Here is a 22,947-nt window from a genome sequence, read left to right as displayed (position 1 = left end):
AATGTATTTAAAGAAATACAATGAGACACTGGATTTTGAATATAACATTTTATAAGAATTGCACACAACACACAATTACATTTAACAATAAAATACATCCTGTACAATAACAGGCGCAAATATCAATGTAATTTTAGTAACCCTAACCCACAACTGCAAATAAAAAACATCCAGTCAGTGGTAGTCCTGTGGGTGAAAACAGCTGATTGATGAGAGAGGTAAGAATCGTGCAAGCTAACAGGCAGGCCACAAACAGGCAGAACAGCATCTCAGAACGCACTATTGCAGCAGACGTCCACACCGAGTTCCACTCCTATCAGCTAAAAACAAGAAGCGGCGGCTCCAGTGGACAATTGAGGAGTGGTTAAACACCACCTGGTCCGACGAATCCCGGTTGCTGATGGCAGAGTCAGGATTTGGCGTAAGCGGCGTGAGTCCATGGACCCATCCTGCCCAGTGTCAACAGTACAGGCTGTTGCGTACCACAGCTTTGCTGACCAGGTGCATCCCTTCATGTCTACAGGGGGGGTCTGAGTGTATATGACGTTGAGAGCTTCAGCGGTGCATCTGTGACATGTTTGCCGACTTGAGTTTGCAACTGATGTTTAATGCACTACTACTACTTGAACTCTTTAATTGAAGCTGACCTCTTCAATCTATTGCTGTAGTACCATATTAACTTATTTGGGTACCTTTAGGTCATCTGTTGATTAGCTGTATGAAGTCAGCTCCATTTCCTGTTGCAATAGCAGTAGAAAGAAACATAGTTCTGTTTCATATCTTGAATCCAACGTAGAGATCCCTCTTGGCTCACGTCTTGACGTATCACACGTAGCGATGTCCCCTGCCTGTCTTAGTCTCTGATCTGCCGACTGGTTCTCCTCAACACCAGAACACACCTCCTGGTGCTCTTCCTCCAGTTGGTGTAGGTGACGGGCTCTCCACTCACCCACCCTCAGCGTCCCCTACTCTCACTGTTGTTCAGTCCTGAGATATGGAGAGGACAGTGAGTGAGGTGAGTTAGACGCACGCACACACATGCATGTTGAGTCACTTTTCAGCCAATGGAGATAGGTCAAATAAGTATCCTGTTCTATCTAGAATGGTTTCCGTCCACTTAAGTCCAACAGCCAGTCCATATCAGCCTTGGAGAAAATGCCCACCAGATTGGCTTGGTGACCTAAACCACAGGAAAAATAAGAAACTTTAGTTTCCTACAACAGAAAGGCACATTCTATCAAAATAGGTTACATGTTCCCTTCCTGTTCTCACCTCTCCCTGCATTCCCTGATGACAGCGCTCCATGTCGCCCTGTGCTCAGTGCTACGGATTATGGAAGTGGCAGTAAACGTTGTGATAAGTCCAGCCCTTACAACACATCTGCGCACTGACCATCTGTGTTGGTGAGGAGGAATGGCCAACCAATGAGGTTACTGAAACATGAAACAACTGACATACAGGGTCGGTTTCCCTGATACATATCAAGCTTAGTCCAGGAAACTGGCCCAGAATGTTGAGATATGATTCCCGGGTAACCCATACTCAACCCTGAAATAGTCTACGTATGATATTCACATCACAATTGGGTGAATTATAGGGGTCAATGGAGGCTGGTGGGAGGGGATATAGGAAGACAGGCTCATTGTAACGGCTGAAATTGAGTACAGTAAATGGAATGTAGTCAAACGTGGTTTCCATATGTTTGATATCGTTCCATTGATTCCATTCCAGCCATTACAGTGAGCCCGCTCCTCCCACCAGCCTCCACTAATGGGGGTACATTATTTGCTATTGTTTCAGGCACTATCCATCTCAGGTTGATTACCTCATTAGTGGGAGCCCAAGGCTTCCAGGAGACCCCGTTGCAGCATAGGAGCCGGCCTGAGCTCTGGGCTCCCGAGTGGCGCAGCGGTCTAAGGCACTGCATCGCCATGCTAGATGCGTCACTACAGACCCTGGTTCGATCCCGGTCTATATCACAACCAGCTGTGATTGGGAGTCCCATAGGGTGACGCCCAATTGGCCCAGCATCTTCCGGGTTAGGGGAGGGTTTGGCTTGGGTAGGCAGTCATTGTAAATAAGAATTTGTTCTTAACTGACTTGCCTAGTTAAATAAAGGTTAAATTAAAAAAAATTCAATACTTAGTAAAGTAAATGTGATAAAAAAACATACTAATTTAGACAAACACATTGTTACGCCAGCATGACTGTACTTCTGCCCAAAAGTCTCACCTTTTCCTGAGCCCTGGAGGTGCTGCCCAGCACGGCCTCCTCAGGGGACACCAGTCAATTCAAATGTCTCCTACACCTCATCCAGTTGGTCTTGGGTAGTCTCCATCTACCAGCTCCTTTTGGACACGCCTTCATAAAGAGCAGAGGTTTCAGTTTCTAATCTAATCTATGACGGTAGTTCAACATCCCACGACAAAGCCATACACACCAGGATCAAACTGGATTAGGCTGGAAGGGCTCAGAATGGAATCCTCTCCAGCTGTCGCTGTGACTTCTCTCACCTAAGATATTAAGAAAAAGAGATTCCAAAAGTGACATTCATCTCACTATAAATCATTTAATGTGCCATCTATTACTCGATATCACTCGATTCCCTAGATGACAGGACTTGGTATAAGAATCACAGACTGTTAAAAGGGATAGATCAGAAACCTTGATGGTGATGTACGAGGACTCTGCCACGTTGCCTTTCCGTAGGATGTCCAGTGAGACAGCGCCCTGGTTCTCATATGCCTGGTACACAGCCAGCTCCACGCGAGACCACTTCAATTCCAGTCTGCAGCAGGGAGCCATGATGGACAAAAAATTGTTTTACACACCAACCAAGGATTGTGCATTGTCTTTCCAAGTTGGTTCAGTGTGATGGTATCTTCTTTCATTACAAGAACACAGTACATACAGTGGGGCAAAAAACGTATTTAGTCAGCCACCAATTGTGCAAGTTCTCCTACTTAAAAAGATGAGAGAGGCCTGTAATTTTCATCATATGTACACGTGAACTATGACAGACAAAATGAGAAAAGAAATCCTGAAAATCACATTGTAGGATTTTTTCTGAATTTATTTGCAAATTATGGTGGAAAATAAGTATTGTTAAGGAGCCTTTTGCTCCTAGACTTGGAGCTCCGGTACTGCTTGCCGTGCAGTTGCAGAGAGAAGAGTCTATGACTTGGGTGCCTGGAGTCTTGGACAATTTTTTGGCCCTTCCTCTGACACCGCCTAGTATATAGGTCGTCCGGAAAAGCTGGTGGTCCAATGCATGGTTCAGTGTTGCTTGCCTCGAAGCGAGCATAGAAGGCATTTAGCTCGTCTGGTAGGCTCGTGTCGCTGGGCAGCTCACGGCTGGTCTTCCCTTTGTAATCTGTGATCGTTTGCAAGCCCTGCCACATCCGTCGAGCATCACGGCCGGCATAGTAAGATTAGATCCTAGTCCTGTTTTGATACTTTGCCTGTTTGATGGCTCTTTGGAGGTCATAGCGGGATTTCTTATAAGCGACCGGATTAGTGTCCCGCTCCTTGAAAGCGGCAGCTCTTGCCTCTAGCTCAGTGTGCATGTTGCCTATAATTCATGGCTTCTGGTTGGGGTACGTGCGGTAATTGTGGGGATGACATTGTCGATGCACTTAATGAAGCCTGTGACTGATGTGGTAAAATTAATGTTATTGGATGAATCCTGGAACATATTCCAAATTTGGTAACTGGGTCTTCCTTTCCTGTGGCGGTCCTCATGAGAGACAGTTTCATCATAGCGTTTGATGGTTTTTGCGACTGCACTTGAAGAAACCTTCATGTCTTAAAGTAATTATGGACTGTCGTTTCTTTTTGCTTATTTGAGCTGTTCTTGCCATAATATGGACTTGGTCTTTTACCAAATTGGGCTATCTTCTGTATACCACCCCTACCTTGCCACTAAACAACTGATTGGCTCAAACGTATTAAGAAGGAAAGAAATTCCACAAATTAACTTTTTACAAGGCACACCTGTTAATTGAAATGCATTCCAGGTGACTATCGCATGAAGCTGGTTGAGAGAATGCCAAGAGTGTGCAAAGCTGTCATCAAGGCAAAGGGTGGCTACTTTGAAGAATCTAAAATTGAGTTTATTTTATTTTTACAGGGACAGTGCACATTAGTCAATGTTTCTAAATCTAAAATATATTTTGATTTGTTTAACACTTTGGTTAGTACATGATTCCATATGTGTTATTTCATAGTCTGGATGTCTTCACTATTATTCTACAATGTAGAAAATAGTAAAAATAAAGAAAAACCCTTGAATGAGATAGTGTCCAAACTTTTGACTGGTACTTTATATCCATGTCCTCGTTCATCCACAACTCCCGTTGATAGGATAGTCATGGTTTGTTCTCCAGTGACTGCACGTTTGCTAGTAGGACAGAGGGCAATGGCGGTCTATTTACTCACCGACGAAGTCTTGTCATGGTGCCGGCTCGCCTGCATCTCTTTCTCCGCCGCTTCCTCTTTCGATTCCCGGGGACTAGGGCCTGGTCCAGAGTAAGCAGAACATCCAGCACTGCCAACTCATTTAAGCAGACATTTCCGTCCAAATAGAGGGTAGTGATCGCTGTTCTAATGTCCAGAAGCAGTTTCCAGTCATAGCAAATGATGGCGGAAACATTATGCACAAAAAAAGTTAAGACCAGCTCAAAACAAACATAGCAGAATTGGTTAGGAGCCCGTAAGACAGCTGCTATCGCATGCAGCGTCATAGTTGAGATTCCACTGTTTACAGTTACAGTATTTACAATGAGGATCTGAGATGCTGGGTAAATAGTTCACCAAGAGGGTGGCACTGGGGACAACATGTCACTTACTTCATTGTTGCAGAGTGGACGTTCATTGCATGCTTTCACCTGTGATCTGATCTGCTATTGATGCATTTCTGAGTCTCGGATCACGATGCCAGGTGAAAACTTGCTTTTGCTTGATGTTCCATGACTTTATAAACTTAAAGGGATAGTTCACCCAAATTCCATATTGCTTTCCTTTCCCTGTAAGCAGTCTATGGGCAGGGTAAGAAAACCAAATGTGTCATTTTGTAATTTCAGTGAACTATTCCTTTAAGATCAATGACCTTTTAGTATTCATCTAATAATTCAACCGTGTCCAACTCAGGTAATGTAGCAGATGGGTGATAAACTAGCCTGATCACAGCCCAATTCGGATATGTTTCCCACTAATTGGTCTATTGACCAATCACGTCAGATCTTTTCACATTAGATCTTTTTCAGAGCAGATCTGATTGGTCAAAAGATCAGGATTGGGCTGCATGTGTAAATGCAGCCATTTCTATTTAAATTCTACTTTCTCACCAACTCCATCATTAATAAAGGCTGAATGAAATATTCAATTTGTACATCTTTTTATTGCAGCACATGCAATCCAACAGTCCACCAGTCAGAAATCACTTGAACAGAGACTAGTAATAATGTAAGGGGAAAGGGGATACTGGTGCGGCTTAAAACACAGGAAATGAGATCAGATCACTGCAGTTCTTTTAAAACCAGCTGGCAGCACTCGCCAACCTTGGCCGGGTCGGTGACGGAGGTGTACTTGGCGATCTGTGACGTGACCCCCAGGGACTTGGCCAGATCCTGGGCCGTCTGGTCGGAGGCCACTGTGGTCCCCAGGGCCACTAGGAGCCTAAACACTGCCTCCTTGTCCTGCACCGACTCCAGCGCCGCGCTGGCCACCGATAGACACTGGGCCTTGGCTTCCAGGTCAGGCTGGCCGTGGAGGGAGCCGGCGTAGTTGAGGACGAGAGTGGCCAGGGCGATGTGAATGTTTTTGTTGCACACGGAGCACAGGTCGGCAGCGTGCGACAGGACAGCCTCCCGTTGGGCCAATAGGAGGGCTCGGCCACGCCAGCCACTAAAGCAGTTGCAGAGCGTCCGCAGCGCCAGCATTTGATTGGCTGGCCGGGCCTGCGGCTTCATCAGGCTCAGCAGGTGGTTGCAGAGCGCAACGCCATCGTCCGCGTCGCCGCCACACAAGCTCTCGTTGACCTGTGGGTGGCGCACCGCCAGCCTCAGGATGTCCAGGATGGGGAAGACGATGTCTGGAGGACAGGAGAGAGAAGAGGTGATCACAGGTCAATGAAGTGATAGTAGGCTCACAAGGGACATCACCATATGTTTAAATACTGGAATGTGCAATAGTTTCACATGCTTGAAAAGGCTGACGGGGCTTTTTATTCTTGAAAACACAAACTGAAGTCAAACAATAAAATGCTTATCAGAACCCCAGTCTAGTGAGATAAACCTTAGTCCTGCCCAAGGCTATAGTAAAACAATTTGTGCCCTCAGGCTTGGAGAAGCAAAAGTAATTCCACTACCCAAGAATAGTAGAGCCCCCTTTACTGGCTTAAATAGCCCACCAATCAGCCTGTTACCAACCCTTTGGAAACATTTGAAAAAAATAGTTTTGACCAGATACAACGCTATTTTACTGTAAACAAATTCACAACAGACTTTCAGCACGCTTATAGGGAAGGACATTCAATAAGCACGGCACTTACACAAATGACTGATGATTGGCTGAGAGAAATTGATGATAAAGGTTTGTGGGAGCTGTTTTGTTAGACTTCAGTGTGGCTTTAGACATTATCGATCATAGTCTGCTGATGGGAAAACATATGTGTTATGGCTTTACACCCCTGCTATAATGTGGATAAAGAGTTACCTGTCTAACAGAACAAAGGGTGTTCTTTAATGGACGCCTCTACAACATAATCCAGGTAGAATCAGGAATTCCCCAGGGCAGCTGTCTAGGCCTCTTACTTTTTTCAATCTTTACTAATAACATGCCACTGACTGACTAAAGCCAGAGTGTCTATGTACGCGGATGACTCAACATGATACACGTCAGCTCCTACAGAGAGTGAAATCACTGCATCAGTTAACAAAGATCTGCAGTTAGTTTCAGAATGGGTGACAAGGAATAAGTTATTCCTAAATATTACAAAAACGAAAAACATTGTATTTGGGACACAATCATTCATTAAACCCTGAACCTCAACTACATTTTATAATAAATTATGTGGAAATTGAGCAAGTTGAGGGGACTAAACGGCTTGAAGTAACCCTGGATTGTAAACTGTCATGGTCAAAACATATTGATACAACAGTAGCTAAGATGGGGAGAAGTCTGTCTGTAATAAAGCGCTGGTCCTTCAGGCCACAGCTTTGTCGCACCTGGACTGCTGTTCAGTCGTGTGGTCAGGTGTCACAAAGAGGCACCTCTGAAAATTACAATTGGCTCAGAACAGAGCAGCACGGCTGGCCCTTAAATGTACATGGAGAGCTAACATTAATAATATGCATGTAATCTCTTATGGCTCAAAGTGGAGGAGAGATTGACTTCATCACTTCTTGTTATTTAAGAAGTGTTGATATGTTGAATGCACCGAGGTGCCGGTTTAAAGTACTAGCAAACAGCTCGAACACCCATGCTTACCCCACAAGACATGCCACCAGAGGTCTCTTCACAGTCCCCAAGTCCAGAACAGACTATGGGAGGTGCACAGTACTACATAGTGCCATGACTACATGGAACTCTATCCCACACCAGGTAACTGATGCAAGCAGTAGAATCAGATTTAAAGAACAGATAAAAATACACCTTATGGAACAGGACACACACACACACTCGATGAAACAAATCTAATGTTATTTGTCACATGCGCCGAATACAGTGAAATGCTTACTTACAAGCCCTTAACCAACAATGCCTTAAGAAGTTAAGAAAAATGTGTTGAGTAAAAAATAGAAAATAAAAGTAACAAATAATTAAAGAGCAGCAGTAAAATAACAGTAGTGAGGCTATATACAGGGGGTACCGGTACAGAGTCAATGTGCGGGGCACCAGTTAGTCGACGTAATATGTACATGTAGGTAAAACAGGCATTCCACACACATGGATTTTGTATTGTAGATATGTGATAGTAGAGTAGTTGCCTGAGAGAACAGAACGTGTTGTGAAAAGTGTTATGAAATGGAATGTCATGTAATATTTGAAATTGTATATAACTGCCTTAATGTTGCTGGACCCCAGGCATTACATTACATGGCCAGGCACGACTCCAACACCATCATTAAGTTTGCAGACGACACAACAGTGGTAGGCCTGATCACCGACAACGATGAGACAGCCTATAGGAAGGAGGTCAGAGACCAGGCAGTGTGGTGCCAGGACAACAACCTATCCCTCAACGTAACCAAGACTAAGGAGATGATTGTGGACTACAGGAAAAGGAGGACCGAGCACACCCCCCATTCTCATCGACGGGGCTGTAGTTGAGCAGGTTGAGAGCTTCAAGATCCTTGGTGTCCACATCACCAACAAACTAGAATGGTCCAAACACACCAAGACAGTCGTGAATCGGGCACGACAAAGCCTATTCCCCCTCAGGAGGCTGAAAAGATTTGGCATGGGTCCTGAGATCCTCAAAAGGTTCTACAGCTGCAACATCGAGAGCATCCTGACTGGTTGCATCACTGCCTGGTACGGCAATTGCTCGGCCTCTGACCGCAAGGCACTACTTTGGGTAGTGCGTACGGCCCAGTACATCACTGGGGCAAAGCTGCCTGCCATCCAGGACCTCTACACCTGGCGGTGTCAGAGGAAGGCCCTAAAAATTGTCAGAGACCCCAGCCACCCCAGTCATAGACTGTTCTTCTGTACTACCACATGGCAAGCGGTACCGAAGTGCCAAGTCTAGGACAAAAAGGCTTCTCAACAGTTTTTACCCCCAAGCCATAAGACTCCTGAACAGGTAATCAAATGGCTACCTGGACTATTTGCATTGTGTGCCGCCCCCCCCCCCCAAACCCCTCATTTTACGCTGCTGCTACTCTGTTCATCTTATATGCATAGTCACTTTAACCATACATTCATGTACATACTACCCCAATTGGGCCGACCAACCAGTGCTCCCGCACATTGGCTAACCGGGCTATCTGCATTGTGTCCCGCCACCCACCAGCCCCTCTTTTACGCTACAGCTACTCTCTGTTTATCATATATGCATAGTCACTTTAACCATATCTATATGTACATACTACCTCAATCAGCCTGACTAACCGGTGTCTGTATGTAGCCTCGCTACTTTTATAGCCTCGCTACTGTATATAGCCTGTCTTTTTACTGTTGTTTTATTTCTTTACTTACCTATTGTTCACCTAATACCTTTTTTGCACTGTTGGTTAGAGCCTGTAAGTAAGCATTTCACTTTAAGGTCTACACCTGTATTCGGCGCAAGTGACAAATAAACTTTGATTTGAAGACTAGCTGCTGCCTTGGCAGTAACTAAATGGGGATCCTTAATTAATACAAAACCCATGTTTGTTAGCCTACCTTCTGGCCAGTGAGAGGTCTTCCAGAGAAGACTGATCTGCTCGGTGGTGGGCTGCTCTGAGGCACAGGGGTCACATACAGATACCAGCAGCTTCTCCAGGCTCCCCAGCACCTCCTCAGACAGCCTGTATTCCCCAGGGGCCCCACTGTTCAGCTCCCTCAGCTTGGCTGGTGGTGGAAGGGCAAAGGGCAACGTTAACATAGATAGAGGCAATTGAGTATGTTAGGACACTGTAATATCCGGTATGTATTTTCTGTAGTGAGGTTTTCATAGAGCTATGCACATTATTTCAGTTCAGCCACAGTGCTGGTTGATCAGTTATGTACGCTGAATAAATAGATGATTTCTGCTAGTAGGAAAATATGGAATAAAATTCAAAGGTATCATGTTTTGGTCAGTGCTTAGTTACCCATTATCTGTGTGGCGTTGGCCTGCTCGAAGGTCACCCCGTCCGTTTTGGGGAAGTAGATGTTGGTGGAGGTCTGCCTCGAGGCAGCTGAGGAGTAGGCACCCCCACCTGGGAAGAGAAGAGGACAGGCAAATGTTACACCTCAAACAAACAAAATACTAGAGACTAGATTTCATCTGCTTTAGCAGTGTTATTGGGTTGTCTTTTATTATGAGTGAATTTTTTTTTTTTAAACAGGATTGTGTGTCAATGCAACCTTTGATTGAACCCGAGACATTGCTATAGTGACTGTTACCTGTGAAGGGGTCTGCCACGCCCACCGGCGCCCCTGTGGGAGTCCCCGATCCTGGGATGTACCGCCCAGTGCCTGGGGAAAGCGCCGTAATAATGTATTAGCATAGCCATAGAATGAAAATGGCATATAATGCATTAGAACAGCATGTTCTCAACAAACTGAAATCTACAAGAAAAGGACAATTGTTTTTATTTACCTGTGAAGGGGTCAGCCCCAAAACCTGCTCTATTGTCGGCAGCTACAGGGATGTATCGGCCTGAGCCTGATGGTGAACATAACAAAAGCAGGGTAAATATACAGTTAGTCTGGTATTCCAAACACATTTTGTATTTACTTGCTGTGATCCCATCTATTCCAATTGTTTACGGTAACGTTGCACAATGTTTGTTAGAGGAAATTCCACTGTAAGAGATTTTTCACTTTAAAATGTATGTCAAACAAAAAAACAATGATTGAAAATTTAAACAAACCATACAACTCTTTGCACAAGGATGACTTAACAATTCCCAAAGAACATTTTACAAAAACACATTAAGAAGAGTGCAGATGACGGAATGACGGTTTGTGCTGCCGGTGCCGTCATTCTGTTACCGGACATTGCATCTGCACTGTTCTTCAAGTCAATGCGTTTGTGAAATTTTCAGTGAACCTTTTTAGAAAGTTGTTCTTGAGCAAAGACTTGTGTGGTTTGTTTAACTTTGCAAATCACTGGTTTTTGTTTGACATGCATTTGAAAGTGAAAATTCTGAGTCACTCTGTTACAGTGGAATTGCCCTTCGAAGAGAAATATGCTGCCCCAGGTGTAGCCTATAGAGTGAAGATGGCTCAATGGCTTCACCAGTGAATGGATTGATACTACCGGGCTAGGCCGGTCTATTTCAAACATTATGGGAACTTGGTCCACTGCATGTTTTCTTTAGAAGAAAACATTGCCCTAAGTGTAGCCTATGGCGCTGGTTGATCCAGTGGCTTTACCGGTGAATGGGTCGGCAGCGCTGGGCGGGGCGGCTCCCAAGGTGTGTCCTTTGGTGTTCTCGACGATGAAGTTGGCCACCTGGTCCAGGAACATGGGGCTGAGCTCGTTCTTCTGCAGGAAGTTGTGAGCCGTCAGCCAGGGGTCGTCCGTCACGTTGTAGGGCAGCTTCATGGACGGGCCACCCTCGTTGATGTCGATGGTGAAGACAAAGTCGTACTCCTGGGAAATCATTCGGAAGATGGGTTGAGTGATTCACTGTCTAACAGCTCGCCTCAGTGAAGATCAAATGCTCTTGTTGTGGATTATTTGCCGTGCGTCTGTACTTTGTTCACCAGAGTCGTCTTGTAGTGAGCGCACAATTTTCCTCTGAGGACAATAAAGTCTCTCTCTACCCGTATGTCCATCTATTGTTATCATCATTGACCTAACGTTGGGGTGCACCTATGGCTGTTGCGGTGACCTTATTACCGCCATTCCGGCGGTCACAAGTCATGAAGGAAGTCAAATTCCAAGTGACCGTTTCGTCACGGTAATTAGGCTTCTCCAAGCTATAATGCTGCTAATGGTAATTACCAAACTTGCTAACTGCCTGGTACTCAGCACTCTTTTGTTCCTCTAGTCACTCTGACATCAATGCAAATGTAATTGAAAATCTAATCAAACACTTCATGAGAAGCTCATGTAACGCAATATTTCTATAGGCCACACAATTGAGTGCGAAAACAGAGTGATGGCCTCTATTAAAAAGAGGAGGATCCCATCAGCTTTCTATAGGCAGGTGTAGTATATTTATTTCTCAACTTTCCTAATATTAAGCACATTGCTTCTCTTAACAACAGGAGCATAGCCTACCTGGCTGGCATGAAAATGAACCATGGGAAAAGCGTCCTCCATTCGCTATTTAAGTGCATAGATGACATGTATTTTTTCTGCTGCCCGTTTCGAGACAGGTGCATGATAAAGGTACATTCTAAATCAAAACAAATTTCACACATATTTTATTTAGTATATGTAATGACAAGACTAAATCAAGAATAGTCTGATGGGTGACAATATTAGCCTATCACTTGTGAATGATGTCCAGCTTAAGGTAAGAAACAATGCATTTTTTGGTGACTTTTTCTAATCATAGTCGCACACCTCATGTAGCCTAGCCCATAGACCTATTTGTTTTGATAAGGTTAGTATCACAACTAAAGTGGCCAAATAACTTTTTAAAATGAAGCACATTCATCTGCTTTACAAGGGGTGTAGAGCCTAACTGGCATTCATAAGCATCGCGTGAGTTAAGTTTGGGGAAGATAATTTTCAACATAAAAATGCACCTCTATAATAAAAGCATTACATGCATAATCGCATTTGTGGTCACTTTTGATAATGGTGTTTTCCGCTAATGGAACATTCACACTTTTAGCCTACTACCATGTGCGCATTGCTGTGCTTATAATGTGAACAAATTGCCTAATAGTTTGATCGACATTTAAAGCTAAACGTTCTGATCTGTTGCGTTAGACACATTGCGTAAACATTTTTTGGGATGCTAGTGGTTGTATTCATTTGGGATCTATCACATCTCACAACTGTCCCAGACTATGTTTGGAATATTTATTTCTCGCACAGAATAGAATGTCAACTTATGTACTATGGGGGACAGTACATTTAGATACACTAGTGCTTTTGCTGTTCGTTAGGCCTACTCATCTTGTTGGCTGACAAAGTAAATGTCGACAGTTCTTCCAATATCTTCAATATGCACCTCAGAATTGGATAAGGACGTGCGCAGTTGCGTCCCCGATGTGTCTATCTTCACTTGTAGCCTGTGAGAAAGACCCGATCATGTGATGGAGAGCCATATGAGTGAGAGGTGCTTCGGGGCGCGCAGCACTCAGGGAGAAGGGAACAACACAGCACTCCAGGCCAAGGGCACAACGGCCACTGGCCACAAAAAGCGCAGATTGTTTTAGGGTGCATTACGGCCACACAAAGGGGATGCTGCCATGAAATTTGAGGCATTATCAAGTGCTTCTCAAATTCTGAATGAGAGACCGATGAAGTGTGTACAGCCTGCGCAAAAAAAGAAAGCAGAACTCATACCTTTCAAACTACTTTTTTCCCAAATCATCAGTGTCGCATCATGCAGCCTTAGAATGTATTAAAAATCTAAACATATAGCCCAACGTTTGTAGAACAACTAAAGTCACATTAATAACTCTAAATTAAGCATATAGGAGTACCTATTTCCTTGTTAACCACTCAACACAGAATAGCTGCATGTTTGCACTCCCTCAAATCGTTCGGAGAAAATATCCTTTCCATTTTATTCATATTGGTTCAATTGCATTCTTCATACTATAAAATAATATAAACAAATGCCACGAAATTAAAAGCAAATCTTGTCTCCTAAATGAACTAGTGTAGCCCACAGCCATATGGCATAGCCAGATCATGGCCTAACATAAGAACAACTCACAGTATGCTATTCTGTTCTTCTGAAATACTACAATTTCTTCATATCATGCTTCTTTAGACCTGTCTAAAATAAATAATGAATTTATTGTAAAGGTGTAGGCTATATTAAATGGATTTGTTAGACTTTTAAAAATGTAGATGTTCCAAAGGTCTGCATCAGTGGGGAAGCCAGGAGATGCTAAATGTGTTCATGTTAATTAATGGTCAATTACCGTGAGACCGACAGTTATTTGCTTGACAATCCCCGGCTGACAGAATTTAGTGACCGCACCTTCCCCTCATAGTTGACTTTCTTGGAGGTCTGCTGGTTGGACCCTCCCACCACATCTCCTATCTTCATCCAGCGGCTGTCGGCCACGCTCCACTGGTACGCCTCCACCTTCTGGCCCTCTTTGATCAGCCGCGTCTGTCCGTCCCGATTCCCTGGGAGACAGACACACATCTTAATGAGTGTGCATACTTTACACACTCCAATACAACAAGAGGGGGTTTCTGAATTACTCCACTTTTTATGTGCTTCTGTGGTTTATAGTTTCAGGTTCTACTAAAGATTGGTGATTGGTGAAATACGTTTATCATTCATGAAAGATGTCAGTGATCAGGGGCTGTAGATGCAAAAAAACAATAACAGCCAAACAGTGATGTTGGGCATGTAAAGTCCTAATCGTTTTTCTGTTAATTGAATATATAGATATCAATACACATATAGTGTAATGAAATGGATTAATATAATGGAATATGTACGTAATATAATTACCAGGCTCATCAAGGTGATCCCTTCCTGGAAGATCCTCCATCTTGATGTCCCCCAGGTCCCCGGTCTTGGGGTCGATGGTGGTCTTGGAGAGCTCATCCTCGAAAGCTTGGAGGTCCTGAGGGCTGGCCATGCGGTCTTCCACCTCAGTGAACACTCTGATGAGGCCGTCACTGTTAGGCGAATAACACAAATCGGTGACACAAAAGCAAGGTAATAGCAGCAACATTGCTCTCCTCACTCTTTCCATCTAACTGTTTCTCTTAATTTACTTTGAACTACTCACTGACTAATAATAATAATAATATACAGTGCATTCAGAAAGTATTCAGACCCCTTGACTTTTTCCACATTTTGTTACGTTACAGCCTTATTCTAAAATGGATTCAATACTTTCCCCCCCTCATCAATCTACACACAACACCCCATAATGACAAAGCAAAAACAGGTTTTTAGAAACGTTGGGTAATTTATATATGGGAAAAAAAACAGAAATATCACATTGACATAAGTATTCAGACCCTTCACTCTGTACTTTGTTGAAACACCTTTGGCAGCGATTACAGCCTCGAGTCTTCTTGGGTATGTCTCTACAAGCTTGGCACACCTGTATTTGGGGAGTTTCTCCCATTCTTCTCTGCAAATCCTCTCAAGCTCTGTCAGGTTGGATGGGGAGCGTTGCTGCACAGCTATTTTCAGGTCTCTCCAGAGATGTTAGATCAGGTTCAAGTCCGTGCTCTGGCTGGGCCACTTAAGGACATTGAGACTTGTCCCGAAGCCACTGACGAGTCATCTTGGCTGTGTGCTTAGAGTCGTTGTCCTGTTGGGATGTGAACCTGGAGCAGGTTTTCATCAAGGATCTCTGTACTTTGCTCAGTTCATCTTTCGTTCGACTCTGACAAGTCTCTTCCAGTCCCTGCCGCTGAAAAACATCCACACAGCATGATGCTGCCACCACCGTAGGGATCGTGCCAGGTTTCCTCCAGACGTGATGCTTGGCATTCAGGCCAAAGAGTTCAATCTTGGTTTCATCAGACAAGAGAATCTTGTTTCTCATGGTCTGAGAGTCCTTTAGGTACCTTTTGGCAAACTCCAAGCGGGCTGTCATGTGCCTTTTACTGAGGAGTAGCTTCCGCCTGGAAACTCTACCATAAAGGCCTGATTGGTGGAGTGCTGCAGAGATGGTTGTCCTTCTGGAAGGTTCTCCCATCTCCACAGAGGAACTCTGGAGCTCTGTCAGAGTGACCATCGGGTTCTTGATCACCTCCCTGACCAAGGCCCTTCTCCCCTGAATTCTCAGTTTGGCCAGGAGGCCAGCTCTAGGAAGAGTCTTGGTGGTTCCAAACTTCTTCCATTAAGAAGGATGAGGCCACTGTTTGTGGTGACCTTAAATGCTGCAGAAATGTTTTGGTACCCTTTCCCAGATCTGTGCCTCGACATAATCCTGTCTCGGAGCTCTACGGACAATTCCTTCGACCTCATGGCTTGGTTTTTGTTCTGACATGCATTGTCAACTGTGGTACCTTATATAGACAGGTGTGTGCCTTTCCAAATCATGTCCAATCAATTTAATTTACAACAGGTGGAATCCAATCAAGATACAGAAACATCTCAAAGATGATCAATGGAAACAGGATGCACCAGAGCTCAATTCTGAGTCTCATAGCAAAGGGTCTGAATACTTATGTAAATAAGGCATTTCTAAAAACCTGTTTTTGCTATGTCATTATGGGGTATTGTTTGTAGATTGATGAGGAAAATGTTTCATGTAATCAATTTTAGAATAAGGCTGTAACGTAACAAAACGTGGGAAAAGTCAAGGGGTCTGAATACTTTCCAAAGGCACTGTATATACGTATATGTATGTGTGTGTATATAAATATATACAGTACCAGTCAAAAGTCTGGACACCTACTCATTCAAGGGTCTTTATTTTTACTATTTTCTACATTGTAGAATAATAGTTAAGACATGAAAACTATGAAAAAACAAATATGGAATCATGTAGTAACCCAAAAAGTTTTCAACAAATCAAAATATATTTTAGATTATTCAAAGTAGTCACCGCCTTGATGACAGCTTTTCACACTCTTGGCATGCTCTCAACCAGCTTCACCTGGAATGCTTTTCCAACAGCCTTGAAGGAGTTCCCACATATGCTGAGCACTGGTTGGCAGATTTTCCTTCACTCTGCGGTCCAACTCATCCCAAACCATCTCAATTTGGTTGAGGTCAGGTGATTGCGGAGGCCAGGTCATCTGATGCAGCACTCCATCACTCTCCTTCTTGGTAAAATAGCCCTTACACAGCCTGGAGGTGTATTGGGTCATTGTCCTGTTGAAAAACAAATTATAGTCGCACTAAGCGCAAACCAGATGGGATGGCGTATCGCTGCAGAATGCTGTGGTAGCCATGTTGGCTAAGTGTGCCTTGAATTCTAAATAAATCACAGTGTCACCAGCCAAGCACCCCCACACCTCCTCCTCCATGGTTCACGGTGGGAACTACACATGCTGTGATAATTCGTTTACCTACACTGCGTCTCACAAAGACAAAAAATTTGGACTCCAGACCAAAGGACAGATTTCCACTGGTCTAATGTCCATTGCTCATGTTTCTTGGCCCAAGCAAGTCTCTTCTTATTATTGGTGTCCTTTAGTAGTGGTTTCTTTGCAGCAATTCGACCATGAAGGTCTGATTCACGCAGCCTCCTCTGAACAGTTGATGTCGAGATGTGTCTGTTGAACTCTGAAGCATTTATTTGGGCTGCAATTTCTGAAGCTGGTAACTCTAATGAACTTATCCTCTGCGGCAGAGTTATCTCTGGGTCTTCCTTTCCTGTGGCGGTCCTCATGAGAGCCAGTTTCATCATAGCGCTTGATGGTATTTGCGACTGCACTTGAATTTTCCATATTGACTGACCTTCATGTCTTAAAGTAATTATGGACTGTCATTTCTCTTTTCTTATATGAGCTGTTCTTGCCATAATATAGACTTGGTCTTTTACCAAATAGGGCTATCTTCTGTATACCACCACTACCTTGTCACAACACAACTGATTGGCTCAAACGCATTAAGAAGGAAAGAAATTCCACAAATGAACTTTTAACAAGGCATACCTGTTAATTGAAATGCATTCCAGGTGACAACCTCATGAAGCTGGTTGAGAGAATGCCAAGAGTGTGCAAAGCTGTCATCAAGGCACAGGGTGGCTACTTTGAAGAAACTCAAATATACATTTTTGTTTAACACTTTTTTGGTTATGACATGATTCCACATGTGTTAATTCATAGTTTTGATGTCTTCACTACTGTTCTACAAAGTAGAAAATAATACAAATAAAGAAAAACCCTGGAATGAGTAGGTGTGTCCAAACTTTTGACTGGTACTGAATATTTATCTCTGATAGAGGTGATGCAGTTGTTTTCATGTATTATACTGCTAAGTCTCATGTCCTTTGACAGTGAGATAGAAATAGTTGGACAGTGGATTATCAGTGGGGTTTGGGGTTTACCTGGCTCCCACAGCTATATCCCCGTTGGGCAGGATACAGCAGCACCACACTGACTGGGCTGGGAGACGGATGGTCTGTTGGCACTCGCCCTGCTTCCATATCCTCAAGGTCCGGTCCTCTCCTGTGCTCACAAAATCTGAGAGGGGAGGAGAGCACCAACAGATTGTCTTGAAAAATGTCTTGACGGAAACTTCAACAAAGTAAATGTGCAGAGGCAATATCGTGTGTGCAGGAGTAATCTTTTCTATTATGAAAACATAATGGTGCCGGGGGAGATGGCTGCCGTTTAACGGGCGCTCAACCAATTGTGCGTGTTTTTTCGCATTATTTGTAACTTATTTTGTACATAATGTTTCTGCCACCGTCTCTTATGACATCCCTGTCATTCACATGAGAAATAGAGACGGAGATATCGGGAACATAATTTGGGGTGCCTTGTGAGGATCTGACGGCAAGTGGGTAATCTGCCTCTACCATCAGTCCTATTAGCCAACGTACAATCATTGGATAACAAAATAGCCGAACTACGATCACGAATATCCTGCCAACGGGACATTAAAAACGGTAATATCTTATGTTTCACCAAGTCGTGGCTGAACGACAACATGGATAAAATACAGGTGACGGCATTTATGCTAAATCGGCAAGATAGAACAGCTGCCTCTGGTAAGACAAGGGATGGCAGTCTGTGGAGATGTGTAAACAACAGCTGGTGCACAAAATCTAAAATTAATGAAGTCTCAAGGTTTTGCTCGCCTGAGGTAGAGTATCTCATGATAAGCTGTAGATCACACCATTTACCAAAAGAGTGCTGGCACTAAATCTGCACTCAATGAGCTGTATAAGGCCATAATCAAACAGGAAAACGCTCATCCAGAGGCGGCGCTCCTAGTGGCCGGGGACTTTAATGCAGGGAAACTTAAATCTATTTTACCTAATTTTTACCAGCATATTAAAATGTGCAACCAGAGGGGAAAAAAACCCTCTAGACCACCTTCACTCCACACACAGAGATGCGTACAAAGCTCACCCTAGCCCTCCATTTGGGAAATTTGACCATAATTCTATCCTCCTGATTCCTGCTTACAAGCAAAAACTAATGCAGGAAGCACAAGTGACTCGGTCAATAAAGAAGTGGTGAGATGGCACAGATGCTAAGCTACAGGACTGTTTTGCTGGCACAGACTGGAATATGTTCCAGAATTCTTCCGATGGCAGTACACCACATAAGACACTGGCTTCATCAATAAGTGCATCGATGATGTCGTCCCCACAGGGACCGTAAGTACATACCCCAACCAGAAGCCATGGATTACAGGCAACATCCACACTGAGCTAAAGGGTAGAGCTGCCGCTTTCAAGGAGCGGAACTCTAACACGGACGCTTATAAGAAATCCCACTATGCCCTCAGACGAACCACCAAACAGGCAAAGCATCAATACAAGACGAAGATTGAATCGTACTACACCGGCTCAGACGCTTGTCGGATGTGGCAGGGCTTGCAAACTATTACAGACTACAAAGGGAAGCACAGCCGCGAGCTGCCCAGTGACACGAGCCTACCAGACGAGCTAAATTACTTCTATGCTCGCTTCGAGGCAAGCAACACTGAAGCATGCATGAGAGCATCAGCTGTTCCGGACGACTGTGTGATCACGCTCTCCGTCGATGTGAGTAAGACCTTTAAAAACAGGTCAACATTCACCAGGCTGCAGGGCCAGACGGATTACCAGGACGTGTACTCCGAGCATCCGCTGAACAACTAGCAAGTGTCTTCACTGACATTTTCAACCTGTCCCTGACTGAGTCTGTAATACCAACATGTTTCAAGCAGACCACCATAGTCCCTGTGCCCAAGAACACTAAGATAACCTGCCTGAATGACTACCAACCCGTAGCACTCACGTCTGTAGCCATGAACTGCTTTGAAAAGCTGGTCATGGCTCACAACAACACCATTATCCCAGAAACCCTAGACCCACTCCAATTTGCATACCGCCCCAACAGATCCACAGATGATGCAATCTCTATAGCACTCCACACTGCCCTTTCCCACCTGGACAAAAAGAACACCTACGTGAGAATGTTATTCATTGACTACAGCGCAGCGTTCAACACCATAGAGCCCTCAAAGCTCATCACTAAGCTAAGGACCATGGGACTAAACACCTACCTCAGCAACTGGATCCTGGACTTTCTGATGGGTCGCCCCCAGGTGGTAAGGGTAGGTAAAAAACACACCGCTTAAGGGAAAAAAAACACATCTGCCACACTGATCCTCAACACGGGGGCCCCTCAGGGGTACGTGCTCAGTTCCCTCCTGTACTCCCTGTTCACCCATGACCGCATGGTCAGGCACGACTCCAACACCATCATCAAGTTTGCCGAACGACACAATCAAGTTCACAATCAAGTTCACCGACATCATCAAGTTCACCGACAACGATGAGACAGTCTATAGGGAGGTGGTCAGAGACCTGTCCATGTGGTGCCAGGATAACAACCTCTCCATCAACGTGATCAAGACAATGGAGATGATTGTGGACTACAGGAAAAGGAGGACAGAGCAGGCACCCATTCTCATCAACAGGGCTGTAGTGGAGCAGGTTGAGAGCTTCAAGTTCCTTGTTGTCCACATCACCAACAAACTATCATGGTCCAAACACACCAAGACAGTCGTGAAGAGGGCACGACAAAGCCTATTCCCCCTCAGGAGACTGAAAAGATTTGGAATGGGTCCCCAGATCCTCAAAATGTTCTACAGCTGCACCGAGAGCATTCTGATTGGTTTCATCACTGCCTTGTATGTCAACTGCTCAGCCTCTGGCAGCATGGCACTACAGAGGGGAGTGCGTCCGGCCCAGTACATCACTGGGGCCAAGCTTCCTGCCATCCCGGACCTCTATACCCGGCGGTGTCAGAGGAAGGCCCTAACAATTGTCAACTTAACTATTTTTTACTTCACACTTATTTTTCTTAAAACTGCATTGATGGGTAACGGCTTGTAAGTAAGCATTTCACTGTAAGGTTGTATTCGCCGCATGTGACAAATAACATTTGATTTGAAGCACAAACAGACTGTCACACTTTCCTCGGGCATAGTGGTTCTACAAACAGACTGTCACACTTTCCTAGGCCATAGTGGTTCTACAAACAGACTGTCACACTTTCCTAGGCCATAGTGGTTCTACAAACAGGGCACAGGTAGATTGTCTGGGATCAGTCGTCCATACTGTACCTTGTCCGTTGGGGAAGACGGCCAGGCTGTAGATGTAGTTGGTATGGCTGTAGTATACCTGCACACATTCCCCAGTCACCAGCCATCTCCTGATACTGGTGTCGTTGCTGCAGGAGAAGAACTCCAGGTCGCTGACCACCGCTAGCCCCCTGACACAGTCCTCGTGACCTGGGACAGACGAACGCATTCAGTGATGTCTGGCCTCAGTACTGCCACAATATTTATGAAGGGAACGGTGGTTTGTCGGTGCATTAATCTCTCACCTGTAAATGTCTTCTCACAACGCCCAGCCTTCCACAGCTTGATGGTCTTGTCAGCTGATCCTGACAGCATGAGGCCTTGTTCAGGTAATATGACCACTGCCCACACTGCTGCTGTGTGCCCCTGAAATACAAAAGAGCCCAACTAGCCATATTCACTCACCTGGGTTGTGTTCAGTACAGAGAAAATGCTGCGAAACTTATCCAATAAGAACACAGATTTTCATTTTATGTCGCAAAACGTTTTTTTTGCTAAATTGAGCCCTACTGAACATGTCTCATACACTTTACCTGTAAGGTCATCATGCACTTCTCGTTGAGCCAGACTTTTGCTGTGGTGTCCCATGAACCACTCAGTAGGGTTCCAAACTTTCCAGAGGACAGAGTGCACACTGTGGACATACATATCATGGATAGTTTCTAGTTATTCACAACGAAAGCGTCATCAGACCAAGTTGGTATTTGAAGTAAAGTAATCACGTTCAATTAGGTGTTGCACAATAACGCATCAACTGTTTATCAACTCTACCTGTGTTTTTGTGTCCCTTGAGGGTGAACAATGGTTGTGGTTGGTCCAGTGTGAAAACACATATGTTGTGGTCATTTCCACCAGTGGCTATGAGTCCCCGAGGATATGTGTCACTTGGAGCGATGATGCATACACAGGATACAAAATTTTGATGACCTGTCATGCAATGCATTTCTGTGAACCCCCTGTCTGGGCTGAAGAGAGACAAAACATATGTTATATGAAATTAAATTGTATTACATTTAAAACACAGACCCGGGCGGTGTCAAATTCTTAACAGGCTCTGGCTATTTCTAATGATTGATTAGCTATAGAAAAGCGTAGCTAGCTATAAAGGAAACGTTAATAACGTTAGCTAACTAGCTAGCTAACAATAGCCATAAGGTCTAGCGATAAATATCGTCCTTCAAGTTTTAGAAACCTTGTGTCACCTACAGTTGGCGTGATATGAATGGGGGACTGTCCGATGTTGAAAAAAACACTGCATAATACTTGCTGAGAGAATGACAACGCTAATTTTGCTAGCTAGCATTGTTGCAATAGCATATACTTGGTTTGCCTTTACATAATGTTTATGGTGAATTGAGAGGGGCATCGTGTGGCTAGGGTTCCTAACTGATTATCTTTACGACATTAAAATGGTGAGAACCACATTATTGTCTGTTGAGCTAAGCTAGCTCGCGGTACCTTGCGTTTGGTACCCATACTCGTCCGGTTCGGTCTCGGGAAACAGACACAAAGGCTCCGTCAGGGAAAAAAGCAGCTGAAAGACCTCTCACATCCATTTCATGACCAGGTATAGAGCAGCTTAACTTATATGAGTTAGGTGATGCCATTTTATCCCCAATATCACAATGTAATTTCTGAGCTGAGAAGTGACGTTTCTTGACAACAAGAAAGCGGCCGGCAAGTAAGGCGGAAGTAGCAATGCAAAACGAACCTTGACCTCAGATTGCATGATGGGTCAATTACATTTAGTTTTTGAAATTATATATTTTTTTCTGCTTTTGACGATTGAATATAATTTTTACGAATACAAATAACAGAATAATGTTTTTGGGGCTGGCAAAAAATACATCTACAAAAAGTTCGAACGCAAGTCCAATAGGTGGCA

The 22,947-nt window shown here is 44.2% G+C and overlaps 1 protein-coding gene and 1 long non-coding RNA gene across 2 annotated transcripts; both read right to left on the bottom strand.

The window, feature by feature from the left end:
* Nucleotides 1-33: 33 nt before the first annotated feature.
* LOC123743743 (uncharacterized) lies at nucleotides 34-3,514 on the bottom strand. Its single transcript, XR_006770574.1, has 4 exons — nucleotides 2,665-3,514; nucleotides 2,441-2,513; nucleotides 1,273-2,361; nucleotides 34-1,180 (listed from the first exon to the last, which is right to left on the bottom strand). It is a non-coding gene; the product is annotated as an uncharacterized lncRNA (long non-coding RNA).
* A 1,864-nt stretch (nucleotides 3,515-5,378) lies between these two features.
* LOC106608623 (phospholipase A-2-activating protein) lies at nucleotides 5,379-22,762 on the bottom strand. Its single transcript, XM_014206678.2, has 14 exons — nucleotides 22,521-22,762; nucleotides 21,834-22,027; nucleotides 21,596-21,696; nucleotides 21,308-21,428; nucleotides 21,045-21,212; nucleotides 17,806-17,941; nucleotides 14,295-14,464; nucleotides 13,809-13,960; nucleotides 11,068-11,287; nucleotides 10,289-10,354; nucleotides 10,093-10,164; nucleotides 9,798-9,905; nucleotides 9,388-9,555; nucleotides 5,379-6,091 (listed from the first exon to the last, which is right to left on the bottom strand). Exons 1-14 carry the CDS (start codon nucleotides 22,667-22,669, stop codon nucleotides 5,517-5,519), a joined length of 2,400 nt encoding a protein of 799 aa, XP_014062153.1. The 5' UTR covers nucleotides 22,670-22,762; the 3' UTR covers nucleotides 5,379-5,516.
* Between the last annotated feature and the right edge of the window lie 185 nt (nucleotides 22,763-22,947).

This window comes from Salmo salar, chromosome ssa07 (assembly GCF_905237065.1).
Source record: "Salmo salar chromosome ssa07, Ssal_v3.1, whole genome shotgun sequence".
In the NCBI taxonomy this organism is placed as follows: domain Eukaryota; kingdom Metazoa; phylum Chordata; class Actinopteri; order Salmoniformes; family Salmonidae; genus Salmo; species Salmo salar.
Note: the sequence above shows the minus strand (reverse complement) of the source record. Positions and strands in the feature narration are given on the sequence as shown.

What these genes read in the sequence shown, in the direction of transcription:
- LOC106608623 (XM_014206678.2), bottom strand. Translation starts at nt 22,669, where the DNA reads ATGGCATCACCTAACTCATATAAGTTAAGCTGCTCTATACCTGGTCAT. An exon ending in CGCTGCCGACCCATTCACCG is followed by an intron (nt 10,355 to 11,067) that starts GTAAAGCCACTG and finishes GTTCACCATCAG; the next exon opens with GCTCAGGCCGATACATCCCT. An exon ending in TGGGGCTGACCCCTTCACAG is followed by an intron (nt 10,165 to 10,288) that starts GTAAATAAAAAC and finishes CGCTTTCCCCAG; the next exon opens with GCACTGGGCGGTACATCCCA.